Source organism: Oncorhynchus kisutch, linkage group LG2, assembly GCF_002021735.2.
Source record: "Oncorhynchus kisutch isolate 150728-3 linkage group LG2, Okis_V2, whole genome shotgun sequence".
NCBI lineage: Eukaryota > Metazoa > Chordata > Actinopteri > Salmoniformes > Salmonidae > Oncorhynchus > Oncorhynchus kisutch.
Genome location: NC_034175.2, coordinates 33,051,839 through 33,066,483, shown reverse-complemented (window position 1 = coordinate 33,066,483; position 14,645 = coordinate 33,051,839). Strand labels below are relative to the sequence as shown.

General features: G+C 41.2%; 1 protein-coding gene across 17 annotated transcripts in view; it reads right to left on the bottom strand.

The window, feature by feature from the left end:
• Window positions 1-12,702: 12,702 nt before the first annotated feature.
• The window catches only part of LOC109904040 (LIM domain only protein 7), a 119,220-nt gene continuing 117,277 nt past the window's right edge, over window positions 12,703-14,645 (bottom strand). For all 17 annotated transcript variants that reach the window (XM_031793293.1, XM_031793238.1, XM_031793227.1 and 14 more), the window contains 2 exons: window positions 13,847-13,949; window positions 12,703-13,367 (listed from right to left, as the gene is read on the bottom strand). In XM_031793293.1, coding sequence (XP_031649153.1) covers window positions 13,345-13,367; window positions 13,847-13,949 — 126 coding nt within the window. In that variant the 3' untranslated portion in view covers window positions 12,703-13,344. The remainder of the gene's footprint in view (window positions 13,368-13,846; window positions 13,950-14,645) is intronic.

Here is a 14,645-nt window from a genome sequence, read left to right as displayed (position 1 = left end):
CATAAAATAACTTAAAGAAGTAGGATTTTTTTATTAGGCCTACTTGCAATTGGTCAAAAATGCAGCATCCTGCATAAAACAATCATTTATAGAAAAAAGTCTTCATGTTCAAACTAAAACAATGCAACTAATAATGAAAAGCTCACATTTGTAATTCCCAAACTCAAAGTAATTGGAAAGGTAGATACAAATTATTTGTGACATTGTGGTTACAATAAAGAATGTAAAGAACAATAGCGAGACTATATACAGGGGGGTACCGGTTATTTGAGGTAGTATGTACAGTTGTGGCCAAAAGTTTTGAGAATGACATAAATATTAATTTCCACAATGTTTGCTGCTTCCGTCTTTAGATATTTTTGTCAGATGTTACTATGGAATACTGAAGTATAATTACAAGCATTTCATAAGGGCTTTTATTGACAATTACATGAAGTTGATGCAAAGAGTCAACATTTGCAGTGTTGACCCTTCTTTTTCAAGACCTCTGCAATCCGTCCTGGCATGCTGTCAATTAACTTCTGGGCCACATCCTGACTGATGGCAGCCCATTCTTGCATAATCAATGCTTGGAGTTTGTCAGAATTTGTGGGTTTTTGTTTATCCACCCGCCTCTTGAGGATTGACCACAAGTTCTCAATGGGATTAAGGTCTGGGGAGTTTCCTGGCCATGGACCCAAATATCAATGTTTTGTTCCCGAGCCACTTAGTTATCACTTTTGCCTTATGGCAAGGTGCTCCATCATGCTGGAAAAGGCATTGTTCGTCACCAAACTCTTCCTGGATGGTTGGGAGAAGTTGCTCTCGGAGGATGTGTTGGTACCATTCTTTATTCATGGCTGTATTCTTAGGAAAGATTGTGAGTGAGCCCACTCCCTTGGCTAAGAATCAACCCCACATATGAATGGTCTCAGGATGCTTTACTGTTGGCATGACACAGGACTGATGGTAGCGCTCACCTTGTCTTCTCCGGACAAGCTTTTTTTCTGGATGCCCCAAACAATCGGAAAGGAGATTCAACAGAGAAAATGACTTTACCCCAGTCCTCAGCAGTCCAATCTCTGTACCTTTTTCAGAACATCAGTCTGTCCCTGATGTTTTTCCTGGAGAGAAGTGGCTTCTTTGCTGCTCTTCTTGACAACAGGCCATCCTCCAAAAATCTTTGCCTCACTGTGCGTGCAGATGCGCTCACACCTGCCTGCTGCCATACCCATGCCAAATCTTTTCAGTCTCCTGAGGGGGAATAGGTTTTGTTGTGCCCTCTTCATGACTGTCTTAGTGTGCTTGGACCATGTTAGTTTGTTGGTGATGTGGACACCAAGGAACTTGAAGCACTCAACCTGCTCCACTGCAGCTCCATCGATGAGAATGGGGGCGTGCTCGGTCTACTTTTTCTTGTAGTCCACGATCATCTCCTTTGTCTTGATCATGTTGAGGGAGAGGCTGTTGTCCTGGCACCACACGGCCAGGTCTCTGACCTCTTCCCTTTAGGCTGTCTCGTTATTGTCAGCGATTGTCAGTGATTGTGTTGTGTCATCAATAAATTTCATGATGGTGTTGTAGTCGTGCCTGGCCGTGCAGTCATGAATGAACAGGGTGTACAGGAGGTGACTGAGCACGCACCCCTGAGGGGCCCCTGTGTGGAGGATCAGCGTGGCGGATGTGTTGTTACCTATCCTTTCACACCTGGGAGCGGCCCGTTAGGAAATCCAGCATCCGGTTGCAGAGGGAGGTGTTTAGTCCCAGGGTCCTTAGCTTATTGATGAGCTTTGAGTGAACTATGGTGTTGAACGCTGAGCTGTAGTCAATGAATAACATTCTCAAATAGGTGTTCCTTTTGTCCAGGTGGGAAAGGGCAGTGTGGAGTGCAATGGAGATCACATCACCTGTGGATCTGTTGGGGCGGTATGCAAATTGGAGTGGGTCTAAGGTTTCTGGCATGATGGTGTTGATGTGAACCATGACCAGCCTTTCAAAGCACTTCATGGCTACAGACGTGAGTGCTACTGGGCGGTAGTACTTTAGACAGGTTACCTTAGAGTTCTTGGGCACAGGGACTATGGTGGTCTGCTTAAAACATGTTGGTATTACAAACTCTGTCAGGGAGAGGTTGAAATTGTCAGTGAAGACACTTGCCAGTTGGTCAGCGCATGCTCGCAGTACACGTCCTGGTAATCCTTCTGGCCCTGCGTCCTTGTGAATGTTGACCTGTTTAAAGGTCTTGCCTCGAATCAAGCGTAGAAGTAGTTTAGCTCGTCTGGTAGGCTCGTGTCACTGGGCAGCTTTTGGCTGTGCTTCCCCATGTAGTCTGTAATGGTTTGCAAGCACTGCCACATCCGACAAGTGTCAGAACCGGTGTAGTACAATTCGATCTTAGTCCTGTATTGACACTTTGCCTGTTTGATGGTTTGTCGGAGGGCATAGCGGGATTTCTTATAATCTTCCGAGTTCGAGTCCCGCTCCTTGAAAGAGGCAGCTCTAGCCTTTATCTCAGTGTGGATGCTGCCTGTAATCCATGGCTTCTGGTTGGTGCATGTACATTGTATATGTATACTGGTCACTTTGGGGGTGACATCATCGATGCACTTATTGATGCAGCCAATGACTGATATGGTTTACTCCTCAATGCCATCGGAGGAATCCCAGAACATATTCCAGTCTGTGCTAGCAAAACAGTCCTGTAGCTTAGTATCAGCTTAATCTGATTACTTTTTTATTGATCTCGTCACGATAATTTTTGCTTATAAACAGGAGTCAGGAGGATAGAATTATGGTCAGATTTACCAAATGGAGGGCGAGGGAGAGCTTTGTACGCGTCTCTATGTGTGGAAAATAGGTGGGCTAGAGTTATTTTTCCACATTTAACATGCTGATAGAAATTTGGTTAAATGGATTTAAGTTTCCCTGCATTAAAAGTCCCTTGCAATGTATTCGATGCTGAAGTACTCTAAAGTGTTAACTTTCTAACAAAACAGCAGTACAGTATTTCTTCATCAACATCTTTATGCTTTTGAGAAAAAAGACATTCAAATGCAGATGTTTATTTAAACTACGTTTTTGTTGCACTTCCACCCAGCTCCACGTCCACTGGTATGACCTTGCTGAGATGATCAATGTATTTTTGTTGCATTGTTGTATCGTCAATTTTTCTAGCCAAAACATCTTGATGGCCTTGACCAGTTCATCTTCATCTTGATGGCCTTGACCAGTTCATCTTCATCTTGATGGCCTTGACCAGTTCAAACAAGTTCGATCGGGTTTAAATCAGGAGACCTACATGTAGAGATTTTTTATTTATTTTTTAGATATACTGTAGGCCTACCGTAGGTGTTGTAGGTCTTTCATTTGTTTTTATTTAACCTTTATTTTACTACATAAAGGTCTACTTACTCTGCTGGCGTCTTGACCCAGTGTATGCCCTCATTTGCAATGCAAACCCGGGCACTTCCCATGTTTACTACAGTATGTACTGTAGGCTGTGTTTCACTTGTCAGACTGCACAGTAGCTTAATAAACTAATGCAGGTGGTTTATATCTTTAAAACGCTTTATTATCCAAATGTAAAAGCATATACTGTATTTCTTCATCAGCATCTTTATGCTTTCATTAATAAAGTAATGCTAAAAATACTCTTTCAAAATGCTGATGTTTATTTAGTTATGTATCCATAATGAATTACTATGGGAATAAATATCACTGAATTACAGAAATGTTGGAACAAAGTTGTCTTATGAAGGTAAACAAATTGTTGCTTACTGGAAAATACTCTTTCAAATGGGGCGGCAGTGTAGCCTAGTGGTTAGAGCATTGGACTAGTAACCGAAAGGTTGCAAGTTCAAATCCCCGAGCTGACAAGGTACAAAATCTGTCGTTCTGCCCTTGAACAGGCAGTTAACCCACTGTTCCTAGGCCGTCATTGAAAATAAGAATTTGTTCTTAACTGACTTGCCTAGTAAAATAAAGGTAAAAAATAAAATAATGAAAAAAAAGGTTAAAAAAATTAAAATTAAAATAAAAAAACATGGTCACGTGGTTTATTATGGCTATTAGCAGGGCTATATTTTGGCCTTTATAAATAATATTTTGTGGCTTTTATTCAGATTACAATTGCACACTGTTGTTTTTTAAAAAACAAAATAATCTCCAAAATATCGTTATATATAGCCTTCCCGCTGTGGATGTCTATTTCAGCACCTTTTCGCACTGCTCTGAGACAAGCATGGTGAAACAAAATGTTCAAATATATTCCATGATATTCTTAAGATATATGTGTTGACTGAATATAAGCATGTGATGTCTGCTAAATAATCAAGTTATGTTTCTCCATAAATTAATAATTCTAAATAACAAACTGGCTTTATTTACAAATTAGTGAGAATGTCTCACCCCATGCCAAATCTTTTCAGTGTCCTGAGGGGGAAAAGGTGTTGTCGTGCCCTCTTCACAACTGTCTTGGTGTGTTTGGAACCTGATGGTTTGACGGGAAAGAAGTGGAGCGGGTCGAACGTTTCAAGGTCCTTGCATCACCAACAATGTTAATGGTGGCCTGTATGGCCCTCCTTTTCCTACAGTCTACGATCAGCTCCTTTGTCTTGCTCACATTGAGAGAGGCTGTCTCATTGTTGTCGGTGATCAGGCCTGCCACTGTTGTGTCATCAGCAAACTTAATGATGGTGTTGGAGTTGTGCTTGGCTACGCAGTCATGGGTGAACAGGGAGTACAGGAGGGTACTGCGCACGCACCCCTGAGGGACCCCAGTGTTGAGGATCAGTGTGGCAGATGTGTTTAGTCCCAGGTTCCTTAGCTTAGTGATAAGCTTTGTGGGCACTATGGTGTTGAACGCTGCGCTGTAGTCAATGAACAGCATTCTCACATAGGTGTTCCTTTTTTCCAGGGGTCTAGGGTTTCTGGCATGATGGTGTTGATGTGAGCCATGACCAGCCTTTCAAAGCACTTCATGGCTACCGACGTGAGTGCTACGGGGCGGTAATAATTTAGGCTGGTTACCTTCGCTATCTTGGGCACAGGTACGTGGTGGTCTGTTAGAAACATGTAGGTATTACAGACTCGGCCACAGAGAGGTTGAAAATGTGAGTGAAGACACTTGCCAGTTGGTCCACGCATGCTTTGAGTACACGTCCTGCCTGATAAGCCGTCTGGCCCTGCGGCTTTGTGAATGTTGACCTGTTTAAGGTCTTGCTCACATCGGCTACGGAGAGTGTGATCACACAGTCGTCCGGAACATTTGGTGCTCTCACGCATGCTTCAGTGTTTCTTGCCTCAATGAGAGCATAAAAGGCATTTAGCTCACTGGCAGCTTGCGGCTGGGCTTCCCTTTGTAGTCCGCAATGCTTTTACAGCCCTGCCACATCCGACGAGCTTCAGAGCCTGTGTTGTAGGATTCAATCATAGTCCTGTACATACGCTTTGCCTGTTTTATGATTAGTCTGAGGGAATAACGAGATTTCTAATAAGTGTCCGAATTAATGTCCCGCTCCTTGAAAGTGAAAGCTCTAGCCATTATCTCAGGGTGGATGTGATCTGATTGAATAGAGCCCTACATTAAAAAAATATATAAGCCTCTCTAGGAACTGCCACACAATTCGTATCACAGCAGTTGAAAACAAATAATGAAAACGGCAGTAGAATGTGTAGGCTAATGCCTGTTTTCACTTTCATGTGGATGGAGGGATTTATAGCACATCAGTCTAATCGAGGTGTATACAATAGAACATCATGCATTCGAGGGTTTGAATTTGTAATGGGGCTGTATGAACTTCTAACGCAGCTGCATGGAATTTGATGGATTAAAAAGTTGGATGATTTCGTTGTATCCCATGGCTGTGTCCACAATAAGCTAACGTAAGGAGCTGCCTGTGGATTTGACAGCTCTAACACAGTTCCACATCTGACAGCCAAAACAACCGCTAGCCCTAACTCTTTGTATGCACATGAGAGAGGGAAGAAAGGAGGAAAGGTGGATGAAAAGATGGAAAGAAGGGAAGAAAGGAGGGAGGGAAGAAGGGAAGAAATGAGGGAGGGAATCTCCTGTGCTGGGTGCACATGCTACTTTGAGTTTGTGTATGATTTCACATAAATGGGTTAGAGGAGGCTTCTCCAGGGAGAAAGAAGTAGATAGTTCTCCTTATTAATTTAATGTATTCTTCCATTTGGACTGTCTAATGAATTGATATCTGCATAAACATACAGTACCACTCAAAAGCTTGGACACACCTACTCATTCCAAGGTTTTTCTTAATTTTACTATTTTCTGCATTGCATAATAGTGAAGATATCAAAACTATGAAATAACACATATGGAATAGCTACCCTTTGCTACCCAGAGTAGCTACTCTTTGCCTTAACAGCTTTTCACACTCTTGGCATTCTCTCAACCAACTTCATGAGGTAGCCACCTGGAATAAATTTCAATCAATAGGTGTGCCTTGTTAAAAGCTAATTTGTGTAATTTAATGCATTTGAGCCAGTCAGTTATTTTGTGACAAGGTAGGGTTGTATACAGAAGATAGTCATATTTGACCAAGTCCATATTATGGCAAGAACAGCTCAAATAAGCAAAGACAAACCACAGTCCATCATTACTTTTACTTTCTTCAAGTGCAGTTGCAAAAACCATCAATAGCATTGATGACACTGGCTCTAATGAGGTCCGCACAGGAAAGGAAGACCCAGAGTTACTTCTGCTGCAGAGGATAAGTTCATTAGAGTTATCAACCTCAGAAATTGCAGCACAAATAAATGCCTCACAGAAGTCAAGTAACAGACACATCTCAACATCAACTCTTCAGAGGAGACTACATGAATCAGGCCTTCATGGTCAAATTGCTGCAAAGAAACCACTACTAAAGGAAACCAATAATAAGAATAGACTTGCTTATGCCAAGAAACTTGAGCAATGGAAATTAGATCATTTGTTTTTCAACATGACAATGACCCAACACACCTCCAGGCTGTGTAAGGGATATTTGACCAAGGAATGATGGAGTGCTGCATTAGATGCACTGGCCTCCACAATCACCCAACCTCAACCCAATTGAGATGATTTGGGATGAGTTGGACTGTAGAGTGAAGGAAAAGCAGCCAACAAGTGCTCAACATATGTGGGAACTTCTTCAAGCATTCCAGGTGAAGCTAGTTGGAAGAATGCCAAGAGTGTGTAAAGCTGTCATCAAGGCAAAGAGTGTCTACTTTGAATAATCTAATATCTATTTTGATTTGTTGAACACTTTTTTGGTTACTACATGATTCCATATCTGTTATTTATAGTTTTGATGTCTTCATTATTATGATACAATGTTGAAAATAGTAAAAATAAAGAAAACCCCTTGAATGGGTAGGTGTGTCCAAACCTTTGACTGGTACAGTATATTATATTTATTTTCTTTTAGCGAAGTAAATATGTATTTTCGTCTTTTCTTATTATCTGCTAAGCCATTAATTAAATTATAGCTGGCTTTACTTATTTCACCATTCACCATAATGCGATATAAGTTTCAATTCTATATTTCATAATTCAGTGCATTCGGAAAGTTTTCAGACCCCTTGAATTTTTCCACATTTTGTTACATTACAGCCTTATTCTAAAATGGGTTCAACATTTTTTTCTCATCAATCTATGCACAATACCCCATAATGACAAAGTGAATAGAGGTTTATAGAACATTTTGCAAACATATACAAATAAAAAACGAAATACCTTACATTAGTATTCAGACCATTTGCTAAGTGACTCAAAATTGAGCTCAGGTGGATCATGTTTCCATTGATCATCCTTGAGATGTTTCTTCAACTTCATTGGAGTCTACCTGTGGTAAATTGAGCAGTTGGGGGAGAAGGGCCTTGGTCAGGGAGGTGACCATCCAATACACAGATAACAAGAACAATTGTGTAAGCATTTTTGCCTGGATAGGAATGTGATTTTAGGAGGTATAAGATAATCTATCTTACATCTCCAATAAACTGTACATAAGTACGACGTCAGAGAGCGTGTCAGACGGACGGAGTTGTCCCCTTTGGCCAGAGTGCATAAAAAGCCTTGGTAACAAAATTAACATTAGACCCGAAAAATCATGGAGCAGTAGCTACATGTTTAAAATGGTTGGAACTTTGAACCTCAACATGAGATGAAGAAATAAACTCACCTTTCTTTAGACCAGGAAAGACAGGGAGCTGCAGCCCACCGTCTAAAGTGGTTTAAATCCTGACTATCAAGACAAGGAGGAAGAGGCGACTAACTCCCCTCTCAGACAATCACTGGCACAGCTGATTAGCTGTCCTAAGTCAGGAAAAGTGAATCAGAGAGGGACCACCCTACTACCATTCGAACCATCCCATCCTACTACAATTCTCAAATCACCGTATCATCACCAATGAGAATCGTCGACACAGCTGGCTGTCTTCCAGAGTGAACAACAGTAGAAGAGGACGGTCCAGACCCTTACAAGCGTGCCGCTGAAATGCCAACCTACCTCCTTCCTTAGAAGACATGGTTCCAACAGAGATAGACGGCGAACAAGGGCACTCACAAGTAAATACATTCATGATTTTTTTCATATTCCAAACAGGCAGCGGTTTGTGTGCAAAGTATTTCATTAATGGGAGAATGGTTATAGAATGTGTCCAATAATAAGTGCCCCTATTCCTCTGTCTCTCTATTTTATTACGACACCTTACAGCCTTATTCTAAAAGTATATATTTTTTTTTCAAGCCTCTGAAATCACAATACCCCATTATGACAAAACAAACAGGTTTTTAGAAATGTTTGCTATTTCATTTTTAAAAATGTAACTGAAATACACTTACACAAGTATTCAGACCCTTTGCTTTGAGACTCTGGTGCATCCTGTTTCCATTGATCATCCTTGAGATCTTTTTACAACTTGATTGGAGTCCACCTGTGGTAAATTCAATTGATTGGACATGATTAGGAAAGGCATACACCTGTCTAAAGAAGGTCCCACAGTTAATAGTGCATGTCAGAGCAAAAACCAAGCCATGAGGTCGAAGGAATTGTCCGTAGAGGTTCGAGACAGGATTGTGACGAGACACAAATCTGGGGAACTGTACCAAAAAATGTCTGCAGCATTGAAGGTCCCCAAGAACACAGTGGCCTCCATCATTAAATGGAATAAGTTTGCAACCACCAAGAGCCTTCCCTGGAGCTGGCCACCCCCAGTCAAACTGGAGAAAGGCCTTGGTCAGGGAGGTGACACAGAACCCAATGGTCACTCTGACAGAGCTCCAGAGTTCCTTTGTGGAGATGGGGGAACCTTCCAGAAGGACAACCATCTCTGCAGTACTCCACCAATCAGGCCTTTATGGTAGAGTGGCCAGACAGAAGCCACATGACAGCCCGCTTGGAGTTTGCCAAAAGGCACCTAAAGACTCTCAGACCATTAGAAACAAGATTTTCTTGTCTGATGAAACCAAGATTCAACTTTTTGGCCTGAATGCGACGCGTCACGTCTGGAGGAAACCTATTAGCCCAGAACGTTTTTTATGTTATAACATATAGCTGGAAATAACTTTTGGATATCAGTGCGGCGGGAACTAACCAGCATTACGACCAGAAATATGACTTTCCCGAATTGGATCCTTTGTTTTTAACCTTTCTGGCGCAACATTGTTATAAAACGGAAACCAAATGTCAGAGAGACTGGCTCAAAGGCTGGCTCAAATTTGGCTCAAATCCACTGGCTCAAAACATGCAGACAAATACTTCCTAATAGTACTGGTAAAGTTCGTTGAAACATGTCAAACGATGTTTAAAATTCATCCTCTGGTTGTCAATTGTCTAAATAATCGATAATATTTCAACCGGACAATAGCGTATTCAATAGAAAGGAAAAACAACGAAAGGGCACACTCGGTCATGCGCAAAACCAGCACTGCATGATTCTACAGTCCACTGAGAGAAAGGTCTCATTCTTCTTCATTTTTCAGAAAACAAGCCTGAAACAATGTCTTCAGACTGTTGACATCTGGTGGAAGCCATATGAACTGCAATCCTAACCCATTAGATACTCTATAGGCATTCAATTGAAAATACCCACTTCCTGGATGGATTTTCCTCCGGTTTTCGCCTGCCATATCAGTTCTGTTATACTCACAGACATTATTTTAACAGTTTTTGAAACTGTGGAGTGTTTTCTATTCAAATCTATCAATTATTTGCATATCCTAGCTTCTGGGCCTGAGTAGCAGGCAGTTTACTTTGGGCACGCTTCTCATCCAGACGTGAAAATACTGCCCCCAAGCCATAAGATGTTAAAACCTCTTATGGCTGCGATCCCTGTACAGGGATCAACATCAGTGGAAATTTCAGTGACAACAAAAAATACAACGTCGTAACATTAAACATTCTTGAAAATGCAAGTGTTTTACATCCTTCAAAACATTAGAATATTGGTAATCAAACTATGTTTTCCGATTTAAAATAGCTATTACAGAGAACAAATACCATGCTTTTGTTTGAGAAGAGCAATCAACAACAGAAACATTTTCCGTCATGACAGTTTTTACACATTGAAGGTAAAATTATGACTTACATTCTGATATCTTGCTCTTATTTCTCTTCCTGAGGGTCCCAGTGATCAAATGAAGTGCAGTTTTCTTTGATAAAATCCATTTTTATAGCCTAAATCGAAACATTTTGTAAACCGTTTGTGCCGTGAATTCCATCTTTCAATTTTTTACGGAGCATTCGACGAAATTACACACCGTAAACCAACGTTTATCTAGTCATGGTGGGTTTCAGTGCATTTCTCTGGATGTTTGCAACACAGCCAAAAGTCATTGTTTGTTTGTGGGGAGTATTGACCGAAGTGAACTGATTTGAAGACAACGAGCAATTACTTCCTTGCGCACCAATAATTTCGAAGCTTCATTGATTGACTGTATTTCTGCCCAATGACCACTGATCTTCTTGAAATCTAGCTGGGTAGATAGCCAATGAGCTGAGGTAAATGCCAGTATGTAATGGTTTTGGGTTGGACCACCATTCCTTGTTTGTAAATGCACGCGTAAAGGAGCTCCATTCTCGCCTTGACTATCAGAGGAGTTGCTGTGAGGCTTGTTACTCGCAGCAGTATTTCGGAAAGTTGTATTTTCAACGATTTCATTGAAGATATCATGGCGAATAAATCAGGAAAAGCGAAGTCAAAGTCCAAAGTGAAAGTGAAAAAGTGAAAGTGAGACAGATTTTTTGTTTGAGGAATCTTTGAGTGTTATGATTCAAACAGAAACTGAGGAGCTGTTTCTGCAAGGACAGGACGTACTTCTGGACGGGCAAGTGCTAATGCCATTTTATGAAATATAAATATATATATATATTTTTGCAAAAATAAATAAATAAATATATATATTTTGCAATTTGCAATGAAATGTGAGGTTTGTTTGTGTGTGTGTGTGTGTGTTGGTTTGTTTGGGTGTGTGTGTATATATGTATGTGTGTATATATGTAATATTCCATGTTAGATATATATATTTTCTGATTATTTTTTCAATTTTTTATTCAAATGGAATGGAGTAGAACAGCAAACACACACATGGCCAGGGGAGGGCAGGCTGTTCAGGGGAGGGCAGGCTGTTCAGGGGAGGGCAGGCTGTTCAGGGGAGGGCAGGCTGTTCAGGGGAGGGCAGGCTGTTCAGGGGAGGGCAGGCTGTTCAGGGGAGGGCAGGCTGTTCAGGGGAGGGCAGGCTGTTCAGGGGAGGGCAGGCTGTTCAGGGGAGGGCAGGCCCACAGCAATGGCCAGAGTTGAATGGAACAGCACTTCACCTTAGTGACTGTTCCCTCTGCTCTATACAATACATATCTGTTTATTTTATGTGATGATAAAAGGCTCATACAATACAAATATTTTTTAAATGTTTTCTTTCACAGTGATAGCGACTCCGACTGGGAGCCCCCGGTGCCAAGCTGCCCGCTCTACCACTGCCCCCAGTGGTGTTCATATGCCACAGTTCATTACTGCAGGCATGACTGTGCCTCGGGGCCAAAAGGGCACAGCATGGAGGAGTCGTTGTGTTCTGTGTCGCATGAACTGCACCATTGTTCAGTTTACCTATGCTTTACACCAGAAAGAGACTGCTATGGGACATGGCACAGGCAGCATAATATTGTGTAGAGGACTTCCAAAGGGTGTACTGTTTAAAAAAAATAAAAAAAACATTTTTTTTTGTGTGTGTGTGTTAGAATTGCTTTTTGATATGTTGTATATAGTTATTTGCACTGTTGTATATAGTTATAGGTCATTTCGCCAATTCGGCCACTTGGGTACATTTGGGCAACTTGTGTGGGACTTCATGCTAAATGTCAGGTAGCTCACCCATTCCTGAAGTTATCAGTCTGAAACTTTGCACACCTACAGTTGCCCTCTTGTGTTATCCATCAAAATTATCTCCAGCATCCTATCTGACGGTGTGGCTATTCTAGTACATGTGAAAAATGATGCTACAACAATAAAAAACAGAAAACGTATGCTCTTTCTTTCTCTTTTCTTCCACCAGATCTACTGTGTTATATTCTCCTACATTGAATTAACATTTCCACAAACTTCAGAATGTTTCCATTCAAATGATACCAAGAATATGCATATCCTTGCCTCTGGGGCTGAGCTACAGGCAGCTACAGGCACCTGTCTTCAGGTGGAAATTGAGAACAAGGGATGCAGCCATAAGAGGTTATTAAATATATTTTCAATACATTTTATTTAAATAATCTCCCCCCCATAACAAACCAAAAAGGCACATCGATAAAAATAAAGAGTCAACAAAAAACCTTAGTCAACAAACCTTAGTCAACAACAAACTTGTTGTAACCAAAAGATTTGTAGGCGAAAAGGAGAATAAATCGCAGACTTCCCCCAGCCTAACATGAAAACTATTACATCTCTGAAGTATGAAGTAATCAGGATCAATAATCTTATGAACAAGACCAAAATCAATTTCCAGTATTGTTTCGTTAGGTTTGCAAAATTCCCAAAACTCTCCACCAGTGATTTCTGATATTTGGGAAAGTTTTCAGAATTTTCCAACCCTATTTTTCGCTAAAAGTCTAAAACTCGCAGGCGCATGCACATCCCTACTACTTTATACAAGCAACTGGTAAAAATAATATGTTGATATCAACATTTTCACTTTTTTTTGGTCAATCTCACCCTCTCAAGCGTACAGTAAAAATAAAGAATAAGATAGTTGTTAATTGAAGAATCAGGGCTTTTTGTCAAATCACAAAACCACATTAATACATCTGAAGTTACAGCTGGTTGCAGTGTTCATGGGTTGTTGTCAAGTAGTCCTTTATCTACTCTAGTACAGCGTTGTCACATGGACGTTGGCTGTCCAGCTAGAGGGGAAAGAAGATAGAGGTTATAACACGATACTATTCGATAACACAACAACACAGCATATCACTAAATGACACGGCACGACTCAACATAATATAACTGACATGACACAACACAGACAATAGTAACAGGAGCCCTGTTACTATTGGCGATACCGGTCAGGTATGACTATGGAGTTTTTTATAAATGGTGACAGGTAGCCTCGTGGTTAGAGCATTGGGCCAGTAACTGAAAGGTCGCTAGTTCAAATCCCTGAGCTGAACATTTTGAAATTATGTGCCCTTGAGCAAGGCACTTAACCCTAATTGCTCCAGGGGTGCTGAACAATGGTGACCCCACTCTCAAGCGGAGTTGGGATATGCAAAAACATATTTCCAATTTACACATGTACATGTAAGCACCCACCAAATTATTATTATTCAGCTTTGATTCTAGTTGGCTCACTTTTCAGCTGGTACCCAGCTAAAGTCATACTCACTTTTGAATCGCATGTAGCAGGAGTTACAGTAGAGCTGTCGGTTACGTATTCTGACCTCAGCTCCGGCCTCCGATCCTCCTAGGTCAGACTTACAGTCGATACACTGGAGGATAGGGAGAGAGGGAAATGGTCAATGAGGGCTAGCCCAGATCCCTCACTCCCGGGTTGTTGCCCCCTGGACGATAGACGAGTTCCACAGACAGAGGAGCCACGGGGAGAGTGCTAGACATATACCCATGGAGCCACAACCAGATAGACGGAGCCCATGAGAGACACCTGACACTTGACTGACAGACAGAGAGACCAATGAGATTATAAAAAACTGACAGTTCAAGCCCAAGTATACATGTAGGGACTATTGGAAGCTCGTCATGATGTCAGCAGCAAGTGTTGGTGATAGGTAATAGTGAGGTGAAGGAATGATTAGTGAGGTTTGGCACAAATGCAGTCAGATTTCCTGAAATGCTCATAAAACCATGAAAACAATGTCCCAAACTGTTTTCCATTTCTGCAGCAAGTCATAGATCTTCGGGAATTTGGAAGAGCTGTATTTTTCAATTAACTAAAAAGCGAATGGAAACATTACTCCAGTCATGTTAAACTGGAAACCTTAATTAAATGGTAATGATTGGCCACATTGGAAAAGTCATCAACTATCCATCTTACAACCCAGTGGGACTTTGGACTTCTGTTTCCTTGGTTTTGTGTGTACGGTTATAAAGGATCAGACCAGATTGTGATCCATTCATGCTGGTTAGGTTAGTATAACATTAATTAGGATCAAGTTGTCCATATTAGT